Source organism: Eupeodes corollae, chromosome 1 (genome assembly GCF_945859685.1).
Source record: "Eupeodes corollae chromosome 1, idEupCoro1.1, whole genome shotgun sequence".
In the NCBI taxonomy this organism is placed as follows: Eukaryota; Metazoa; Arthropoda; class Insecta; order Diptera; family Syrphidae; genus Eupeodes; species Eupeodes corollae.
Window position 1 is genome coordinate 188,450,242 of NC_079147.1, and position 22,675 is coordinate 188,472,916.

A 22,675-nucleotide genomic window follows, 5' to 3' on the forward strand; every position below is an offset into this window, starting at 1 on the left:
CTTCAATTATGACAGACGTAATGCGACGGGAACTTTTGCGTTCAGACAAATTGAAAATATTGTTGACTTCTTTAGAGCTGAACTGATCATTGGTTTCGTCATTTACCTATTCTTTTTATTTGTCTTCCTCCACGTGAACTCTTGCAGAATTTTGCAAAATTCCTTCGAGACTTTCACAGGTAGCATGTTATTCCTTTAGCTGGGCACTTGTATATTATGGTGGTTCCCAGATTGCCGGCACTTTCCGTTTGACATACCACTATAACGAGTTGAGTTTTGTATACCATGCGGAAACTTCGACTCTTGACTTTTACAAGAACTGTACTGATTTTGATTACTTCTGCTTTGGGCTTTATAATTTATTGATCCTCTGCGATAAGTTGCAATTTTATTGCTTTATCTGGGATACATTTTTCATGTATTTTGGGGTTATACAGACCAAATATAAATTTGTCTTTCATAGCTTGATCTAGGAACTCTCTAAATTTACAGTTACGTGACAAAAATTTAAGCGCGAAGATAAAGTCTTTTATAGGCTCGCCTGCCTTTTGACTGCGCTGATAAAACTTAAATCTTTCTGTGATGGCAAATTTCTTTGGTGCATACAATTTACGGAGCACCGAAACAAGCTCGTATATTTGGATGAACTGGCTCCAAAACTGTTTTTAGGGTTTTGTAGTCTTTTGCGTCTTTTTTGCTTGCACTTCAAATACTCTCTTAGCCAGTCGATGTATTCCTCTAATTTGCTCCAGGAGCAAAAGTTTCCATAGATCCAAGCAGTTGACTCATCTTTTTAGTTGGCTTATCTAACCTTAGGGTGGCGGTGATAGTTTACCTGATGCAGTGTTCGATGGTTTGGACTCTTTTATATCTTCCTCTGATGACTCCGACATAGGACGATGACTACACTTACGATTATCCTCGTCGCCAATATTATACCTTCTTGTAAATGATTAACGAAGACTTTTACTTACTTACTTACATAAAGTTTTATTGAATTAAATGTAGCTCGCTTGACAGTCGGAAAAGAGACGTAACTTAAGTTAAATGATAAAGAAGAAGCTTAGAGGAACATGATATCTATTACAATTATTATAGTGTAGACAGATGTCCATGAGCACTCTAGTACTCTATTTTAAGTATAACAATATTTATAATTCAATTATATAACTATATAACAGAAAAGACCATGTTTTTTTTTGAAACGTTATAATGAAAAATTCCTTTATTAAAAAAAAATTTATTAAAAAAATACAATTAATAAAAAAAATGTTATAAAAATTAAAAGTAAAAAAAAATAAAAATAAAAGGGAATATAAAAAGGAAAGACAATCTGGTAACAAATACCAGAATTTAGAATAATAAAAAAATTATAACCAAAATCAGTAAATAAAAAGATTAAAAAAATAAACCTACTTTTGATTTTTTTGTTTTATAAAATTTGTGGGCAGCCCCATTGTGTTGCTCCTCCACCTGAAAGAAATTAATTTTTCTTATTTTTTGTTGCCCCGCAACAATTTTCCAAGTAAATCAGTTTTCTTGCAATGACATCCAAAGTTTTCTCGGTAATCTGTTTTCGGAAAGGGTTCTTACTCTTTGGATGTATAGATATTTGAAGTTAAATTCGAATTTTGAATGGAAGACTTTGGAAGTCTAGGTTGAACACGTTATTTTTTGGCAACACGTAGCATTTATTGAATTCTTAGACAATTTCTGTTTTTCGTAAGTTAACATTTTTCACCTTTTCGAAAGCCCGCTGGTTAAGATATTAGCACAAATTATTGTTTGCCCAAGTCGTGTAACATTAACTCTTGTGATGTTACATAATCGAGGGGCATTTAAATTTCGCCTAATCAATACTGACACGCCTTATTTCAATTGTAACTTATGTGAGGACACATTTGTTAGCTTAAGGGAGTTAAAAACTCTACTGGGTATGAAGTTCTCTGTTCTGAGTCCATGACAGTGCCTGTTGACAAGTACTACTTCTCCTGCTACTTCAATTAATATGCTTGAATTAATTGGTGCTGGAATCGCTATTTGAAAGAGAAATTGATCGTAGTGTATGTTTTTTGTAAATCAGGGTACAAACATGCAGAAGGTCAAAATTACTCTCTTTCTCTTACACAAATCATCCGTTTATTTCACAAAGCCCTCAGCATCGACTTTTAACTGCCTATCTCCTATTTTTGGTAGTGTTTTAGCATATTTTCGTGACTTAATGTCATGATTTAAAAATAATATTAAGTTCAAATGCAGGAAGCACCTAATGATAAGCTACTAATTAGTGTTCTAACATAAATATTACATATATTGAATGAGCAGGGAATGAGATTTTTTACCACTGTAAAAAGTAGCTCAAAACACTCTCCAGTCTTATAAATACCTCCACACAAAAAATCGTATCATAATATAGCTCCGTTGCGAATTCAAGGACGAACAAGCAAACAACTAACTTTCATATTTACAATATTGGTATGGTATAGACTTATCGTTGCTCGTAAGGAAGAGGGTTTATCGGAAATAAGAACAATATCGTAGGCGTAAAGTAAGACTTTAACTGACATAAGTTCCATTCCTTTCCCTTGCAATGTTGTTTCGATAGAGAGCTTTAATCAAAGTGTTATACCCTTTTCGCACCAAAACCGCGTTTTCTGCAAAAAGTTTTTGAAAACCCGAAAACCGTTTACACCAAACATTTACACGTTTTCATTTGACTTTTAAATTTGTTTAACACCGGATTTTATTGATGAACAAATTTGTGAATACAAAGTTTTGTTCTTCTCAAATTATTTGTGAAACGTGAAATGTTAGTAAACGATGATGTGTATTTCAAATAACATTTCAGAATGAGCCGCAGAACTTTCGAAGCACTTTGCAATGATCTTAAGGATCTGAAAATGCAAGATACAAACTTTAGCCTTATGTCGGTACTTATCAAGTTGATTTTCAGGAAGACAAAGATAAATACGAGCTCCAAAAGAGCGAATGAGATCCCGTCATTGAGTGGTTTCACAAACGTTTCGATACGAACAAACAAAAAACTCCCAGTATATCACACTCCACCGTCTCGGATAAAATGAAAATATCCAATTACTTCCTTTCACATAGTGAAGATGTTCTATATTGAACATATTTATTTTCTAAAGATTCAATTTTTTGAAAATTCTGGAAGTGCCGTCGACACCATTAAGTAGATAATTCTTTCCTGTTCTGTTATAGAGCAGCATATCAGCGCAGACAAGCCCGTACCACCTCGCTTTGCTGCAGCTATCCTCTTTATTCACTTCAACCGGTCCGAACAATTCACTAAGGAGAAGTTTATTGTCTAGAAAATAAATCATAGAATCAACAGCAAACAAAACTGTTACAACAAAAATTAATTTTATTTAAAACATTTTCTTCTTCTTCCACAACAAATTCAATCCAAAATACTGAGCGTATGACTATTGCTTCTGTTGGTAAAATGTGCCTTCAGAACCGCCATATATTGTGGCCGTCCGAGCAACTTATAGGCGAGGTTGAGAAGATTCTGAACGATTTCGTGTAGGTCGTTATGGCCGGAGCAGAAAAGGTCAATTCCTAGTTCCAGGTTCGTACCAAAATTACAATTTCTCCATGACTATCTCTTTGGCTTCTTCCTTTGAGGACTTGCCTTGTTTGTCCAAAGCACTGAGGATCTTCTTGGTGTTGGCTCGCTATCCATCAAGGGGCGATAGCCCACTATTGTGGTTTTATTCACTGGAACAACGATTCCTGCATTGTGGAATGTTTTGGGCCAAATTTTTCTAGCTCGCTGCGACTTAGCCTCCACCAGAGATTTTTGTTCATACTTATTCTCCTACACAAATAAACTTATCGCCTTTTTTATATCGGAAAGTCTTTCTTCAGGTAGTAAGCGAAAGCGTCAAACATTTTTGTGGCGACGAGTTCTAAGGCGCATCCCTTGGAAAAGTCATTACGAACTATGAGCAAGTCTTCCTTGTCCTTGGGGTCGTCACGCCAGCAGCCATAGTGAATTCCGGTCCCTCGCTTAACAAAGAACGTTTAAAATTCTGGAGGATCATAAAAGAACCGCTAGTGCCGCAGATATTCATCGGGGCTCGACGTTGGCAAATTTTCCTACAATTTTTTCTGTTACCACGCAGCTCACCAAAAGTGTCCTTTTTTTTCTGTTCCATATTCTGTAAATGAAAAACAAAAAGCTGTAACTCTTATTATTTTGTAAATAATTTGTTTAAATAATATTAATAACCACGACCAAATTTATTTCAAAATTAAATATTTCTTTTGACAGAAACCATCAGCTGTTTTGTTTACAATTATTTCAGCGCTGAATGTTTCGAAAGGTTTGTTTGTTTAGTTAAACTTTGGATTGCTACTAGTTTTCGAGAAGTTTTATATAAACCTTGAGGTTTACCAAAAATGTATGGGAAAACTTGAGTTTTTGAAAACCAGGTTTTAGGTTTGGTGTGAAAAGGCTATTAGTTTGTTGAATAATGCGTCTCTGTCTATATTATCAAAAGCAGATTTATATTCATATGTTGTGTTTATTTATATCATAATGCGAATCAAAGTCCTCCCATTAAATCTTTTCTTTATAGGAGTTTTATAAGGTTAAATCATATTTTCGAAAATAGCTCCACATAACCTACGTTGTTACATTTTATTATACCAACCAAGGAACCATTAACGTTATATGACAACTCATCAATCTGATTTTGGAAAAAATCCCAATTTGATGGTTCTTTTTTGTTCGCATCGGAATGTGTCTTATGTGTCGTCCTTGACGTCCTTCTATACCTTTTCTATTGTATCGAAAAGTACAAAAAATAAAACCACAGGTCATGACCAAAGTTTTATTTATACAACGCACGTCGTCGTCGTTGCGTTGTTGGTTGTCTTTTTTAAATCCTTTCTAAATGATTAATAAATCTTTCAAAATTTTTGTCACACCCATAGAACGAATATAGACGAAAATAAAATCCCTACACATAAGCTTTAAATCGTGTGGTTTTAGAGCTTGTTAAAAATATCAAAATCATAAACAAGAATGTTTGTGGGTGTATGTTTTTCATATTAATTCCAAATCGTTAAACAATATGTCATATGCGCGTTACCTGTACACCTCGCCGGCGGCCGCCTTGTCGCAGGTATTTTTAGTGTCGTTTTATGAGATTCTTGTGTTATCTAAAGACAACAATTCTTTCAATTTACACAAATTAAATCCTTTGAAAATAAAAATCAAGCTTATCCAAATATGTATACAATAAAATGATGCACGTTTTTACATAAACAAAAGTAGAAAAAAAAGTCCTTATTCATTATCCTTGATGTGAGGTGTTTTTGTTGTTGTTTGCTTGTAGATTACTACACCGAAGGTCCTGGTTCCCATAACCTACTCACCTTAACACAAAAACACACACAAAAGTGAATAGAATATATCCATTACTTAATCGATTTTACTTTCCTTTTGAGTCCTTTCCTCACTCCCTCTCTCTTCTTTTACACGAACACCACCGTTTCGCTTAATCGAAAAATTTCATTCCTTAATTGGATCTTTTATGTGCTTTATATGTTTAATATCTTCTACTTCTACCTACAGATATGCACTTTTGTATATGTATATTTATATCTCTAGTCTCTACCTCATGCAAGGATATTTTATAGGATAAGAATTAAAATAATGTTTCTCGTTATCTTATCTTTTCAGACTTAAACAACAAACAAACAAATTAATTACCATATTAAAATAAAAACAAAATCAAAGCAGGGATTTTAATATCCATATCCTTGCATTACAAAATACAAATAAAATAAAAATGCTCTTATACTTATTATCAAAATAAGGTTTTTATCCTTCAAAATCAGGATAATAAAAAATTAAAGGAATCAAAAGAAAATTGAAAAAAAAGAAAAGTTAATCAACTTTCTACAAAGCAAAAGAAGAAGAAAACGACCTAGAACTTGAATGAAGAATTCATTATGACAGCATCAACTTCTACACATCAACAACAACAACAGCAGCAACAAACACAACAACAACAATTGCAGCAGCAGCAGCTACAACATCATCAACAACAACAACAACCGTCACAGGATCAGGATAATATACAATACAATAACCATCATAATACACATCAAAATATAGATACTGGCGGTGGTGGAGGAGGAGCGAGCAGCAGTTCCACCAGTGGACATCGCAAAGGTCACAGGTGAGTTACAATAAGTGAAGTTATATAAAACATTAGATCTAGATGTATACAATATATTCTTGCATGTATAGTTTATATGGTTGCCAACTTAGGCAACTTTTTTATTTTTCGACAATTTTCTATATTTTTACGTACTATTGAGTAGCACTCGTGGCGTGATGGTTGGAGCGTAAGGCTATCATACTAAAGGTCTTGGGTTCAATCCCTTCCTGTGCCACGGGTACTGCCACTTGCGAGGAATTGACAAATCCTCCAAGAGTAATTCCTGTCATGAAAATTGCTTTCTCAAATAATTCGTTCAGATTCGGCATAAGCACTGTGGGTCCCCTCCATCCCTGAAATGACTCGCAGATAGGAATGGTTGAGAGTTGCAGGTCACTTGATCTCTAGCTGGTTTCACACGCAAAGTTAGCTGAGATCCTCTCCCACCGTGGGACTGGATTCGAAGACTATCCGGGCTGGTGCGTTGATGTCCATTCAGTCTACTTGACCCAGCCATCTAAGACGTTGGAAGTTTACATGTACAGCCCGTACAGGTTGTCGTTGTATCATCTCCTCCACTCTCCATTTATGCTGCAGAAGAGAACAACAATCAATTTTTCTCCCTAAGCATCTTAAGACGTTCTTATCTTGCGCATTATATGAAAATCGGGATAATGATTGACTTATAGAAAGTAACCTAGTTGCTTTAGAGAGAACTTTACTACTCAAATGCCTTCAAATTCCAAAGAAACAACGCTTTGTAAGAGTTATTCCTGGTTTGATTTCAGCGCTGATATCATTGCCTGAATTTAAAGCGATGTCTAAAGAGACAAAATTTCTAACTACTTCAAAGTTGTAGCTGTCAACAGTGATGTTTTGTACAAGACGTCGTCGTCTCGTCATTCAATGTTCTTTTTTGATGACAGCTAATACTTGGTCTTGTCCTCATTAACCATTAAATCCATCTTATCCGCTTCTGTCGCTGAAAAACCAGCCACTGGACACCAGGCTTTGATCTTCTAATTATGTCAATATTATCGGCGTATCCGTGTAATTTCATAGACCTTTAGATGATTGTGCCCCTTAGCGTTGACGATTGAATTCTGCACAATTATTTCCAGAACGATGGTGAAGAACTTGCTTGACAGTGCAATGCCTTATCTAAGACCTTATTTGACATAACAATCATCGGTGAGATCTTTTCCGATATTGATAGAGCAGCGTACATTCTCCATCGTCATTCTGCACAAATGGACAAGTTTGAGAGCAATGAGCAATGTCTAGCAAAATAGACATTGCTCTATAAATTTCTTCCAACATTGGTTAAGTTAGGTTCGGTTAAAGTATCTGCTGGCGGAAAAAGCCAAGACACTTAGACCAATAGTTGGTTCATTGTGATACCACATAGTTCCAAGGATCTTACTTACATACTCGTTGAACCAGTTGGATCTAAATATAAAGGGACAGAATTCCTTAGATCACTGGGATTATCGTAGTAAAAGTCTACAAGGTAGAGTCTTCGTCTTTGTAATAGGGCAAGACATTAACATAGAAAGTAAATCACTGTTTTCTCTTCCTTTGCAGCTTCTGCAAAAATCATTTGCGGGAGCTCCAATCCGAAAATCATGTTTACCCATTAAGCAGTGTCGTATAAGGACAACTTATAACGGAGTTAATAAGCAATCTATCAACCAAAAGAGTTATTTAAAGCAATTAGCATCAAGCATTGGCCACATAAATTCATTTGACAGACAACTGGTGGTATTAGACTATCTGTGGTGCGCTTTCTTTATGGTATTATGCTTTAGCATGAATTTACAAGTCGCTAGATTTATTCCGATGTTCGATTTCTTGAAACATTGACAAGGTTTCTTGTCTCGTCCTGTTTTACCGTTATTTTAAAGAACTATGCTCTAGTGAATTATCCAGTTGCATTCCTCCCCTCGAACAATTCAACCATAATACTCGTTCTTTTAGGAATTCCCATCAGTTTACCCTAGAGCCCAACTTCGGCCGTACTATGAAGTACAGAGATTCATTTCTTAGCCGTACTACGCGAATGTTGAATGCTTTGCCACGCTCTATCTTTCCCTATAATTGCAATGTTCAGGAATTCAAAACCAATGTGCATCGGTATCTTCGGTAGATAAATCAATAAGTAGGTTGATAAATCACTTCGTGATTTAACTTTTTGAAGAGCTATCAGTAGTGGTACTTTGCAAGGCGGGCATAAAAATTGTACTCAAGTTTTGGACGAATATAGGCTTTATAAATTAAAGCCAGATCAGAAGGGCTAAAAAACTTCTTGCATCGTTGGAGAAAGCCCAAACACTTAGCAGCACCTTTGGCGGTGTCAAATATGTGATCACTCCACAACAAGTGAAAGCATTAAATTCTTCACGGTTTTTGATTCCCCATTGTACAATGCTATCAAGATCAGAATTTATGAGATTATCATACGCTGCCGTTAGTAGTCCACATCCGAAGAACAAGTATAAGAATCTAAACAATTAAGAGGGTTAGAAGTTTCAAACAAAAGATCATTTATAAAAATAATGAAGAGCGTCGGAGACAAAACGGAGGCCTGGGGCCCACCAGCGTTTATTTTGTGAATATCATATTTGAACCCGTCCAATACTACTTGAATCGAAAGGTCCGAAAGGTAATTTCTAACCCTACGGAGAAGGGATTCATCAATACCAAATGCACTCACTTTCGATAAGAGAGCTTGGAGCCAAACTCTATCAAATGCCTTTGGAATATCAAGTGATCTTACTTTCTCCAAAACGGTGTTAAAATTCGTTCCACTCTTCTGTGAGATAAACCATGAGATTACCAGTGGACCTTTTGCCACGAAAGCCGTACTGCTGGTCATTAAGAAGCTTCCGATCTTCAAAATATTTCTTAAGCTGAAAATTGATCAACATTTCCATGACCTTGAAAAGAAGGAACATGAGTGCTACTCGGAACGAGACCTGTAGAATATTACAGATGGAAAAGCTTATACTATCCGGGCCAGCTGATTTGTGTATGTTAAGGTCTTTTAGAACTCCTGCAACTGTACGAGTGTGAAAGAAGATTTGTACCATAAAATCGTTTAAGCCTTTATCAATCGAGCTCACATTGGGAGTGTCATTGGATGACGTGGTGTTTCGTACGTTTTTTACAAAAACTAGAAATTTTTACTACTTTTGGAACACTGTTGTATTTTTTGTCTTAATTTCTGTTCATGCAAAAAATATTTTTCGAGGAAGCAAAGTGGCCAGTTAAAAGTCCTAAAGACTTCATTTACACCGTCATATATATTGTCAAACGGTTCTCGTAGGGGTTTTAACTTTATGAGAAATTTGCAGATATGACACAATGGTCTGATGTGCTTATAGGCGATAATATACTGACCTTAAGATCAGAGGTAAAAAACAAGTCTAGGGTGTTGGCGGATTGACCTGAAACGTCAGGAAACCGAGTTGTCTCGTCAACTAACGGAGTCAGATGATTTAACTCAGCTAAAATCTCGACATACCTTCCTTCGAGTGTTGTCTGACCAGAATAACGCAGTTACGAAGAATTGTGAACATTGAAATCGCCCGTAAGAACGATCTCACTGTGCGGAAATGGGATACAATTCTCTGGTTAGAGTGGGACAGAGCATCGAATTCATTTGAAGTCGAATTAAAACAAGTATGAATGATGCGCTTTTGAACAGTAAATTTGATGTGATTGCGGGCGTGTTAAATTGTTCAATGCTCCTTCTACATTTAAGAAAGCTAGGTGATCAAGATTTGATTATTAATACTTTGACTTCTCTCCATGACGAAGGAATGTGAGTCAGGTTTATATAACCACTCAAAATATTGGTAAGAATGAGAATTAGAATATCAGTTTTTTTTGGAGTTGCACTGGAAATATTCCATTTCACCCAAGGTGGCCTTACCCTTTAAAAACGGTGTCGACGGTTTGAGGAGTTCATGTAACGCTGCACCTCTGTGCAGCCATCATAGCACTCAAATATACTTAAAATATTAATGATTTAATTATTGTGGGGTTTCTTTGTTATTTATATTTTAACACTTTCTCTATAAATCAATGTGATATATTGTTTTCGTTGCTCCCTAATAAAAGATGTTACATAGAATCTTAGTGAATTTGTATTTTACTTATTTCCAAATTTTTAAATTTTTTGTAGGTAAGATTTTATGTATCATTTTTCACAAAGGGGCATTCATTAAAATGTATCCTTGTTGAAACTTTGAAGCCACTAGTTATAAAATTCTGCTCCTGTAACGGCATTTGCCATGAAATGAAACCAATTGTCGATTTTACTATTTCATTAGTTCTCCATCTGTTTTGGTGTGAGTAACTCCACCATCAGGACACTCCTCAACTCTCAAAACCGAAAGTACACCTGTACGTATTCGGTATACATCCATATCTACAGGATCCTTTTATTTTATCTGTCCTTCTGTTAAGCTTCAATAAAAGTGAAAAAAATTATACTCGTATAAGAATTCAAATGAAATTGTTGAAATAAATTATTTATGTTGCAACATTGATCAGGGCGGTAATATTTTGGAAGTTCAATATTGTGGTAGTCGCGGCAGTGGCAGCGACGACAACATTGAAAACACGAAGTACGATGGGTGACATAGCATATGCTGTAGTTCCACTTCTCACTGCTGTTCTACAAGGATAACATTCTGTGCCTAGCCTCCTATTATTTGATTACTTTCTTTTATAACAATTCAGGCATAGGCACGACCTTACCTTTGTCGTTTTATTTATTTAATTTTACCTTTTTTTTTAGTGTAAAACAACTTTCAAGTTTTTTCTCCATGGAGGTCCTTTTAACTATTTAAAGGATAGGTTGGAAAATGCATGAATCTATAGGTATGTGATTGTATATGGAATAAGTTTGAACGACAACCAATTTTTTTGACCGTGAAATTCAAAGTGAAGGCCTTTTTGTAACATCATTGGTTTCTTGACTATAGGTTTGTATTTGTAGGTATTTTTGTATGTATAAAGTTTTAAAGTGGAGGCGGTTGGTCGAAGGTTAAATTGGAGCTTATAGTTGTATTTAGTCATACATTGTGGTTTGGTTAGGGAATTCCTGTTTTTTGTTCAAGTTCAGACGAACGCTCCTCTTTGCCAACTTTCTTTGACATGAGCCCATAAGTGAATTTTAGAAATTTAAATTTTTGTGATTTTTGTAGTGTTTTCATTGTTTTCACAAAAAGTTAAAAATGGTTCTAAGTGTACGTAAGTTGTGGTTTGGGATGAAAACTTTATATATCGATTTAAAAAAAAAAAAAACAGTTTTCATATTGAAATTTTAATGTTCCATAAATATAGTTTCCAAATAAGAGAAAGTTAGACTTATCAATAAAAAAATGTTTTGAATAATAATAATAATAAGACTAGACATTTTTAGAAATTAAATTGTATGTATTGAAATGGGTTGAGTTCCAAAAAATATATGGTTCATAATAATGTATTGAAAATACTGTTTGTCAAAATTCTATACTCTATCCACAGAATTGTATCCCATTTTCCGCACAGTGAGATCGTTCTTACGGGTGATTTCAATGTTCACAATTGTTTGTGACTGCGTTATTCTGGTCAGACAACACTCGAAGGAAGGTATGTCGAGATTTTAGCTGAGTTAAATCATCTGACTCCGTTAGTTGACGAGACAACTCGGTTTCCTGACGTTTCAGGTCAATCCGCCAACACCCTAGACTTGTTTTTTACCTCTGATCCTAACAAATATACTGTCATTATCGCCTCTACTTGTTTCTTACCTCTGATCCTAACAAATATACTGTCATTATCGCCTCTAGGCAATCAGACTATTTTGTCATGTCTGCAAATTTCTCATGCCAAAAAAACCCAGTTAAAGTTAAAAAACTTTCGAAAACCGTTTGGCAATATAAGAAAGCCAACTGAAACGGTCTCAATAAATTCTTCTGGAACTTTAACTGGTCACTATGCTTCCTCGATAGTGGCTTAAATTCCAGTGCAGATATGATTACAAACGTAATTCTTTGTGGAATGAAAAAATTTATCCCGAATAGGCTAAAGAGAATTCATGGTTTGATTCAATGAATACGTTCAAACAACAATGTAACGGTCATATTCGACGAACCAAACCTTTGCATGATCAGAAATTAAGGCAAAAAAGAGACTGGGATGCGACCCCCACTGATACCTTCCCATTCCGTCTGTTGATTTGTCTTGCTCAAAAGTTTGTCTATATGTACTCGTATCAATTTTTACCAAATTTGCGTACTAAATTTTGTAGATTTTATTTTTTATGAAAAAACGGAGTCTTGGATTTTTATATAAAAATTACTCAATATCGAAAACAGTATTTTCTGTGAAATAAAATAAGTTTGAAGCCAATATTTTTAATTTTTGAAAAGCTATTTGAGTCGAAAGTAAATTTTTACCAAGCTTTAGTATTGTTTTTTTTTTTTTTGAATTTTATTTTTTGTAAAAAACTGTCAATTTGATTTTTTTCAAAATTGTATCGAATGTTGAAAACAATATTTCTTATAAGATAAAATTAGTTTGAAGCCAATATTTCAAATTTTTGAAAAGATATTTGAGTCGAAAATCAAATTTTACCAACTTTTGTTAAATTTTTTTAGGTTTTTAATTTTTTGTACAAAAACTGACAATTCGATTTTTTTCAAAATTTTACTGAATGTAAACAACAATATTTTTTGGAAGATTGAAGTTGTTTAAAGCCAATATCTACAATTTTTGAAAAGATATTTGAGTCGAAAATCATTTTTTACCAACTTTTGTTAATTTTTTTGCGGTTTTTAATTTTTTGTGAAAAAAACTGTCAATTCGAATTTTTTCAAAATTTTTCAGAATGTTGAAAACAATATTTTTTATAAGATAAAATAAGTTTGAATCGATATTCAATTTTTACCAACTTTGAGTAATGTTTTTTTAGATTTTTATTTTTATAAAATTCGATTTTCTCAAAATTTTATCAGATATCAAAAACATTATTCTTCGTTGCACAAAATTGTTTTGGAGATGAAATCATATTTAAGTCGTAAAATTTTGGAGGTGAAAATTTTTTTTTTCAGTTTTTTTTGATTTATAAAAAAACGTTAAATGTATTTTTTTTCAAAAAGTTCTTGAGAGCCCTTTCGTCATCTTTCTGCCTTATTATCTGTATAAGAAAATTTATTTGAAATCGATATCTCTTCTGGTTCTTGAGCTATGGACGGCGAAAAAACGTGTGTACGTACACACGCACGCACAGACATCTTTCTAAAAATCTTTTATTTCTAATCTAGGGACCTTAAAACGTCGAGAAATGTAAAAATTTTCAATTTGACAAATCGGACCCATTACAATAACTTCCTATGGGAAGTTAAAAGTACTACAATGTCCCAAAGGTAGTAAACATTTCTGGTCATTTAAAAAACGTACGAAACACCACGTTATTCTCGGTTCCAACGCTCGTCCACAATGACACTTCCTATGTGAGCTTGATTGATAAAGTCAATTCGCTTGCAGCACTGCTGTTAATTCGACGCTACCGGTGAGTGTTCTTAAATGATTTTTCAGCTGGCCCAGATAGTATCCCTGCTATTGCTCTCACAAGGTGACTTTCAACGCCAGCAAAACCACTGCATAAGCTTTTCCACCTGTCCTATTCTACAGGTCTCTTTCCGAGTGGATGGAAACTGCATTTGTCCAGCCTGTCCCTAAAAAAGGTGAATCTTCCACACCATCTAACTATCGTCCAATTGCACTTACATCCCTTTTTTCCAAGGTCATAGAAACGCTGATCAATTTTCAGCTTAAGAAATATCTTGAAAAACGGAATCTTTTTAATGACCAGCAGTACGGCTGTTGTGGCAATAGGTCCACCGGTGATCTCATGGTTTATCTCACTGATCAGTGGAACAAATTTTTACATCGTTTTGGAGAAAGTAAGATTATTGAACTCAATATTTTAAAGGCATTTGATAGAGTTTGGCATCAAGCTCTCTTATCGAAAATGCGTGCATTTGGTTTTGATGAATCCCTCCTTCGTTATGTTAGAAATTACCTTTCGGACCGTTCAATTCAAGTAGTATTGGACTGTTTCAAATCTGATATTCACAAAATAAACGCTGGTGTTCCACAGGGCTCCGTTTTGCCTCCGACGCTTTTCCTTATTTTTATAAATGATCTTTTGTCTGAAACTTCTAACCCACTTAATTTTTCCGCTAGTGACAGTACCCTCAGCTTTTAATATTCGTTTTTAGATTCTCATCCATGTTCTTCGGATGTGGACTACCAACGGCAACATTGTTCAATGGGGATTCAAAAACCGTGTAAAATGTAATACTTCGAAATCTCAATGATGTCAACTGTCACAAAATCGTAACCCTCCCCCAATGCCGCTTACCATGAGTGATACTTGGAGGAGACTAAACAATGTGCACCATAAACCACTTGTTGTTGGGTGATCACATATTAGACATCGCCAAATATGCTGCTAAGTGTTTAGGTTTTCTCCGACGATGCAAGAAGTTTCTTACCCCTTCTGATCTGGCTATAATTTATAAAGCCTATATTCGTCCCAAACTTAAATACAATTCCAATATTTGGGCATGTGCTCCTTTAACCCACTTAAGTATTCTGGACAGAATTCAAAAGAGAGCTCTAAAAATGATAGGTGACCGTTGTCTAAATGCTACTTTTGCATCTCTGGAGCACTGTCGTAAGGTTTCATGTCGTTCATTATTTAATCGCTACTTCCATAAGCAATGATCTAATGAAATAGCCAGTTGATTTCCTCCCGTCATCATTAAAACGATTAAGTTCCAATTTTAAAATTGTGGTATAAGCCGATTCGAGTTACATGTTTTTTTTGTTTATTTTTAAAACAACATTACAAATGTTTTTGGTCAGTAATCGGAATTTCTAATTATCTCAAAAACCAACCGATAGATTTAAAATCAAAAGCATTTAAATTTATAATAGCTAATTCATTGAACTAAACTATTGGTAAGCGCATTACCTAACATCATGGGCGTTTGGCGTGACGTCCAAGATGTTAATATTTAACTCTATTTTCTGTAGGGTTTTGTAAACTCTCTTCTCTAGGCAGATAAACCCAAGGTAATTGACACCTTTTAAGAATGTTTAAGCCTTATCATTGCTGATATACGATCCTAATTGCTGAAAAAAAGGTTTGAAAATTGAGCCCCTTGATTGAATTTTATTAAAGTCATCCGCGGCAGCCACTTGCTCAAAATTATGTGTGAAACATGATGGCAAAACCCTATTTTTAAGATAAAGTTAAATTCTTGATTATGTTTTATTTCTTCTGGAAAACCACACATCTTCTTCTTGATATTAAGGTTAACTCTCAGTTAACCTATTCTCTATTATTTTTAATGTCCTGTTTTCATAGTATTTATTGACTTCATTTTGTATTTGCATAGCCATTGCAACAGATCTATGTGGCACCCATTTTGCAATTGGGTTAAGCTTTACAAAACGTCTTAGGTTACAAAACACCCCACAAGCATTTATCAGCAAAAGCATTAGTATCCACTGGAACATTCCTTGTATATAAATGATAAAATGTTGGTCCTAGGATACTTAGTTGTGGTACACCGGTTTCTATTTCTTTAGTTCCGAGTACTTTTAGTCGTACGGTATTCTAAAAAGGCGGTTCGTAACATAAGATTTATTGCGTTCAATAACTAACTTTTTCGAATATTTAGCAGTATTATCAGCAAGTATCAACGATGGTTTCCACTAAAATATTCTTGTTATATAAAAGATAAAAGGTTGGTAATAGGACAGTCACTTGCGGTACACCCAGCTACAATTTTCATTAAGTCTTGAGTAATTTTGTTTATACCGTACTCCAAATAGTCGGTTCGTTTTATATGGTTTTAGTTTTTTCGCAGTAGGTAATGCCTTGAAAGTTCCCTATGCAGTTTATTCTCAAATGCCAATTGTCAAACCTTGTCAAGGGCTAGAACAACATCTAAGAATATAGCCCAATAAGCTTGTTTTACTTCTTTATGTGCCTTTTCCCCCACATCCGTAATCCGATATACTTGGTCTATTGTTTAATATTAATTTCTAAATCCAAACTGATGGTTTAGAGTTAGTCGTCTTCTTTCTGTTATTTTGCTGAGCCTTTTTAGTAGCAGTTGTTCGTAAACTTTTACCATGACTATTATAAGCTATTTTGGCCGTTTAGATGTAAATTCTGTTAATGGCTCACTTTTTTAAGGTATAACAATGACTTTTTCAATTTTCCACAGATATAGTTTATATTTTAGTTTAAGGCATGCGTTTATTATAAATTGAAGTTTTTTTAAGGCTTTCGGGGGCAATTCTTTCAAAACTTAAGCAATAATTAGATAGTATTCTGTTCATTTCCTAACATCTAACTTATGTTGACACATGGTTCTTACTTCTTTGAGGGTGACAAAAAGAATTTTACATTCCTCGTTCCTACCAACATACTATAAAGGATCTGCAGACGTATTTGCTGATTTAATTTAAAAACATTCGCGAGATGCTTAGTATAAAAATCAGCTTTTAAGTTGAAGTCTCCGATCCACTTGTTATCTTGAGATTTTATTGGTGAGTTTTGTGTCTGGAGTCCTTTTAAAAGCTTTCCTGTATCCAAAAACAGTATTCTGTAAGCATCTTTTGCCAGACTTGTCAGAAATTGCCCTAGAAATATCATTTCTTTCAAACTCTTTTTTTCCAATATCAGATACATACTATATTTCGACATGATGTTTTGTGTTTGTTGCTATTAAGTACGAAAAAGTTGAATTATTTTCTTTCGCAGCGTGTTGCAAAATTGCAATAAATTGTTCAAAATCCAAACTGATGGTGTATGTATAAGTTACATATGTATGTATGAGTTACAAGTTTTCAATTGCCAATATCGTTTTTTTTGTGAAGAAATTCAGAATTCAAATTTAATTGTGGAACATTCCTCCTTCCAAATTTCTGAAGATTTTAGAATACTTTGAACAGTGTTTTGCACAAAATTAATTTTTTTTATAAAATGTCAACTTTATAAAATAAATTTAAGAGTTTAATTACCAATTTTTTATATTTTAACTCTTTTTAAAAAACACTTAAGTTCTGCGTTCATAAAATAGTACGTATACGCCTAAGCTTTTGTTGATACCTCAACTCAGTGTTCATATAAGAGCAATTTACTTGAATCACTACTTTTCCAAGCTACAGCTTTAAAAAATTCCTTAAAAACTTATTTTAATCTCTCAATTCTTATTTGAGAGTTTCTTTGTCAAATCAATAATCATTTTTAATGCTTCTGAAACTAATCTTAAAATTTCAATCTCTTTTTTACAGAAGACAAGAATCAATGTATCAAATGACAGGACTTTATTCAGAAACAAATAGCGGCGATGACAGCAGCATTGATGTACCTGCCGATTCGGGTAGTCCAGAGCCAATTATGCCACAAAGCAGCAGCAGTTGCAGTGGCAATAATAATAATATTAATAATCATAACAACAATGCTGCCTCATCAAGTGGCCCTTCTACCTCAACAACAAATCCACACCGCACCAATCACCACCATCAACATCATGCGCATCACAATAGCGTCACAGATACGGTGATCAAATGCCATAGTCGTCAAGCGTCCAGTTCGTTAGTGGATAGTCGAAGTAGCGGTGGTGGTCATCATCATTCGCAACAACAGCATCCGCCGTCGCTGCCCCATCAACAACCATCCTACGATGATCCAGCTGATGATCCAGATTTACAAAGCCGCGATTGTGGCATTCTCAATTGTCGTCCATTTGTTATACAAAAATTTGCTAGAATTAAAATCTTCGTCCTTCTGCTATCGATGCTAGTCACCCTGCAACAGGCTTTAAGTTCTGGCTACATTAATTCGGTGATAACAACGATTGAAAAACGTTTTGATATTCCATCGAGTTATTCCGGCTTGATAGCTTCGAGTTACGAAATTGGAAATGTGATTACGGTGATATTCGTCAGTTATTTGGGCAGTCGGAGGCATATACCAGTCTGGATTGGAATAGGTATAATCTTTAGTCATAAATAAACCATACAAAATATAAGTTGACAATTTGTCCTTTTTAGGTGCTGTGATCATGGGAATTGGTTCGTTGGTCTTTATGGTGCCTCACTTTACTGGCGAAGCAAATCCGGGCATAACTCTTGCCAATCAAACTAGTGATAATATTTGTCGTGGGGTCTCGATCAGAGAACACGACATGGGTCTGGGAAGACTTTCGTCTGGACTGTCAAATCAACCACTCGCTCCGCACACATTGAGAGAGGATAATTGTCTGAAAGTTAAGTCTTCGACATTTGGGCCAGTTTTGTTGTTTGTTATTGCCCAATTGCTGTTAGGATGTGGCGGCAGTCCGTTGTTCACTCTCGGAACTACTTATGTTGATGATCATGTGAAGACAGAAAGCTCTTCCATGTATATTGGTAAGCTAGATTTTGTTGTGTTTTCTTGTTTACTTTTGAATACAAATGTAATGATAAATTGATTTTGTTTTTAGGGTGTATGTACAGTATGGCGGCATTTGGACCAGTTCTTGGATTCCTTCTGGGTGCATATTTGCTATCCTTCCACATGGACTCACTCTCGTCGGCTATAATATCAATTGGTAAGATTAATTCAGAAGTTTAGCCAAACTGTCATCATTTTTCATCTTCTGCAAAAGCAAAATTGAAACTAAACTTAACTTAATTCTGAAAATTTAGACAAGAAAAAAGGCAGATTCAGACAACATGAGTGAATTCGTATCCAGTCAACTGCATTCTTTGAACTTAAATTACTTTGGAACTGCTTGACTATCTTTTACTTGCAGAAAGTACTCACATAATTATTATTTTCAAAAAAACTTCTTACGCAGGTTACAATTCTATTTTAAGTTGTGTTTTGCACTGTAACGAAAAAATCCTTATATGTACCTTTTGAACCCTTTTAGAGTCCATTTAAAATAAAATTGTGCAGTAAATAAATACAGCACAGAGTTATGCTTTTAGTTAAATTAAAAAAAAAATATGATCAGCTGATATTTTGACTTATAAGTAGGGTTGACTTGATTGTAAGAGGGATTTTTTCTTGGCTTGCCTTACCGATAAGTCCTTTATGTCGCAGGAACCTGTCCAATCTTTTTATTAGGTAGGTCAATGTCTGAGACGTTGGCCTCAACATCTGCCTTTCAAAGCCTCGTATTAATAGTCTTAACATAAAATCAGTTCAATAAAAAGTGGATTGACTTGGTTATGACCAATTTGTAGCTTCAGTGGGCTGACCCGGGGACAGTGAAGAATTTGACGACATCTTCGTTGTTAATTTTTATTATATCTTTATCCATAATGCCCATAACACTAAGGTAGCTGGGGTTCAGGTATTCATTCTTGAGTTGTTATCATTTCAATAAGCTGATTCGTGTGGTTAGCTAAGTAACATACCCTTCTGGAAGTTTTAGTTTTAGGCTTAAAGGAGTCGGTGGTTGTGGGCGTTGGCCTTCCCCATAGCTATAAGTGAGATATTGATGTGTTTTGATCCTTGGGCAAATCCAACCCTGATATTTTTCATTGACGATGAGCATTTCTTCAATTGTACGTAGAAGTTTTTGTAAAAAGGAAAAGAGAAAATAATTTGTATTAATGCAACTCAAAAACCAAGTTTGTAAAACTTATGGATAATACCTTTTATCTATACGCTTTCAAATGCTTTCTCAACATTCAGAACGGAACCAACTGTCACTCTTTTAGTATAAAGGGCTTAGGCGATTTCGTGTTGATGAAACTTTAGAACAGAATGTAACTTCGAATGCATCTCTCGAAAGCCAAACTGCATGTCAAGATTTCCCAATAAACACCTAGCTACGCATTAAATGTTTGAAACTTAATGCCTTACGACGTTTATTATCCATTTGATAAAACAAATACTAGAACACTAGTGTCCTATTCATCCCTATCAAGATCGACACATAGTCTTACATTTTTTCTGTTTGGAAAAATTCGTTTATCCATAAATCCCTATTTTATACGATTTGTGATTAAAAGCTACATACGAATTACCAGCTTGAACTTCCCAATTAAGACCCTTTTTGGGAGTTGGCAATTATTAATATATTTTACCTCTGGAAAAATTTCCCAGAATCTGTTATTTCATTTTATTATTTCACTAGTATTGTTTTATTTTTACACAAAACTTAAGTCCCAAAACCATGAAGTTAATTCTGCTACATGTTTTGCCATTTCAGCGCTTTTCAGCAAAAAACCGCCCCATCGTTTTGTGCATTGCATTTGGTCTTAAAAATGACACCTTTCCCTTTATTGTTCTTTAAATTAAAATTCCTAAATCTATCTACAAATATGTTTTTGAATAAGTTGTTGGATTATTTGTCCAAGTTTTTAAGAACATTAAACCCCAAAGCCCTAACTGCCTCTTATATTCGAGTTGATTTGTAGTCTTCTAGGCATTTCGAGTCCGAGGGTTTTCAGGGTCATAACATTCTCACCTGGAAATTCATTTTCAAATTAGTTCCTTGCACATTTTGAAACCTCTTTTTCAATTTTTTTCAGATCCTGGCGACCGTCGATGGGTTGGCATGTGGTGGGGTGGATTCCTTTTATGTGGAATTTTGCTACTCGTTGTTGCCATTCCATTTTTCTCCTTCCCAAAGGTAAGCTCTTTCAAAATTAAGTTTATTTTTGAAATTCTCTAAACATTCTCCATTTTGTTTTCATCCAGGTCCTAACACACGAGAAGAAAAAAATCCGCAAAACCTCTGAAAAGCTACTGCCACCAGTCCTGCCAAATAATTCAAACAGTTTACCACGCAAACTCGACGACAAACTAAAAAAAGATCTAGGAGATAAAGCACCAGAAGTTAAACCAAAAGTTGATACTGGATATGGAAAGGATATCAAAGGTACGCTTGAGATTGTTTTGCTATCCAGAATCATCTTTTAATTTTCAAATTTGAATCTATTTTCAGACATTCCTCAGTCCATGTTAAGATTGGTAACCAATCCCGTTTACATCACCACATGCCTAGGCGCCTGCATGGAACTTATGATTGTTTCTGGCTTCGTTGTCTTCCTACCAAAATATCTAGAAACTCAATTCAGCTTAGGCAAAAGTCAAGCCAGTGTATTCACTGGATCAATTGCTGTTCCTGGAGCTTGTATTGGTATCTTTGTTGGTGGTTGTATTTTGAAACGTTTTCAGCTTAAGCCGAAAGGTGCTGTTCAATTCGTACTCATATCGAATGTGGCTTGTTTAAGTTGCTATGCATTGTTGTTCTTTTTGGGTTGCGAGAATTTAAAAATGGCTGGTACTACAATTCCCTATTACAATTCATCGACGCACAGTTCTCTGGAACCTTTTACTGTGAATTTGACAGCAGCTTGCAATTTCGGTTGTGAGTGTTTGACCACTGATGTTGAACCAGTTTGTGGAAATAATGGGCTGACTTATTTTAGTCCCTGCCATGCAGGGTGTACAGCTTTCTCATCAAGTTCCAATTATACTAATTGTGCATGTAAGAATCTTGGGATGATTTTCCAAACAGAGAATTCAATTCAAAATATTTCTTTTTAAGGTGTTCATTCCAATATAACAAGCATTTTCAATGGACCTGGTGGTAGTCAAGCTCAAGCTTTAAATGCTTATGAAAATTTTGCCGAAGTAACTGTTGTTCCAGTAGCTACAGCTGGCCCATGCACCACTCCCTGCCGCACGATCTATCCGTTTTTGATATTGCTATTCTTTATGACCTTCATGGTGGCCTCGACGCAAATGCCTTTGCTTATGATTGTCTTGCGTTCGGTGTCCGAAGAGGAACGCTCCTTTGCCCTAGGAATGCAGTTTGTTATATTCCGTTTATTCGGATATATTCCAGCTCCTATAGTTTTTGGAAATTTAATAGATTCAACATGTTTGCTATGGAAATCGACTTGTGGCGAAAAAGGTGGACGTTGTCTTATCTATGATATAGAAAAATTCCGTTGGAAGTGAGTTATGATTAAATTCGATTCTCTGGGATGATTTAATTCTGTATTTCTTCTTCCAGATACGTTGGATTGTGTGCTTTTGTTAAGATCGTTGCTCTTGCCATTTTCATGGTCGATTGGTGGCTGGTGAGAAGGCGTAAGCAATTGGATAAACTGAAACCGCTGAATACTAACGAACTGGTTGTAGGATCGATTATTAGTTTGGACAAACGTAAGTAGTCTTAAAAAGCGTTTCTTTAGAATTTTTTTAAAAAATGTCTTTTCCATTTCAGTATTTGAAGAGAAATTAGCCGACAATAATCAAACCGTGGTGCCTTATGGAGGTAATGAACTGATTATACCCTCAGACATCCTTAGGCATTCTCGCAACAATTCTCGCACAATTCAGCTTGAATCTGGGTAAGTCTCAAACTCAACATGAACCTCCCAAAGATGAA

The 22,675-nt window shown here is 34.9% G+C and overlaps 1 protein-coding gene across 3 annotated transcripts in view; it reads left to right on the top strand.

Annotated features, from left to right (window-relative positions):
- Positions 1 to 22,675, top strand: part of LOC129942285 (solute carrier organic anion transporter family member 5A1) — a 208,825-nt gene that overhangs the window by 178,800 nt on the left and 7,350 nt on the right. For 2 of the 3 annotated variants that reach the window (XM_056051153.1, XM_056051152.1), the window contains 10 exons: positions 5,714 to 6,215; positions 17,568 to 18,268; positions 18,330 to 18,686; positions 18,761 to 18,868; positions 20,805 to 20,905; positions 20,974 to 21,154; positions 21,221 to 21,766; positions 21,827 to 22,238; positions 22,298 to 22,449; positions 22,511 to 22,637. In XM_056051153.1, the coding sequence (XP_055907128.1) occupies positions 5,986 to 6,215; positions 17,568 to 18,268; positions 18,330 to 18,686; positions 18,761 to 18,868; positions 20,805 to 20,905; positions 20,974 to 21,154; positions 21,221 to 21,766; positions 21,827 to 22,238; positions 22,298 to 22,449; positions 22,511 to 22,637 (2,915 nt within the window). In that variant the 5' untranslated portion in view covers positions 5,714 to 5,985. The remainder of the gene's footprint in view (positions 1 to 5,713; positions 6,216 to 17,567; positions 18,269 to 18,329; positions 18,687 to 18,760; positions 18,869 to 20,804; positions 20,906 to 20,973; positions 21,155 to 21,220; positions 21,767 to 21,826; positions 22,239 to 22,297; positions 22,450 to 22,510; positions 22,638 to 22,675) is intronic. The other variant, XM_056051154.1, reaches the window with a different exon arrangement.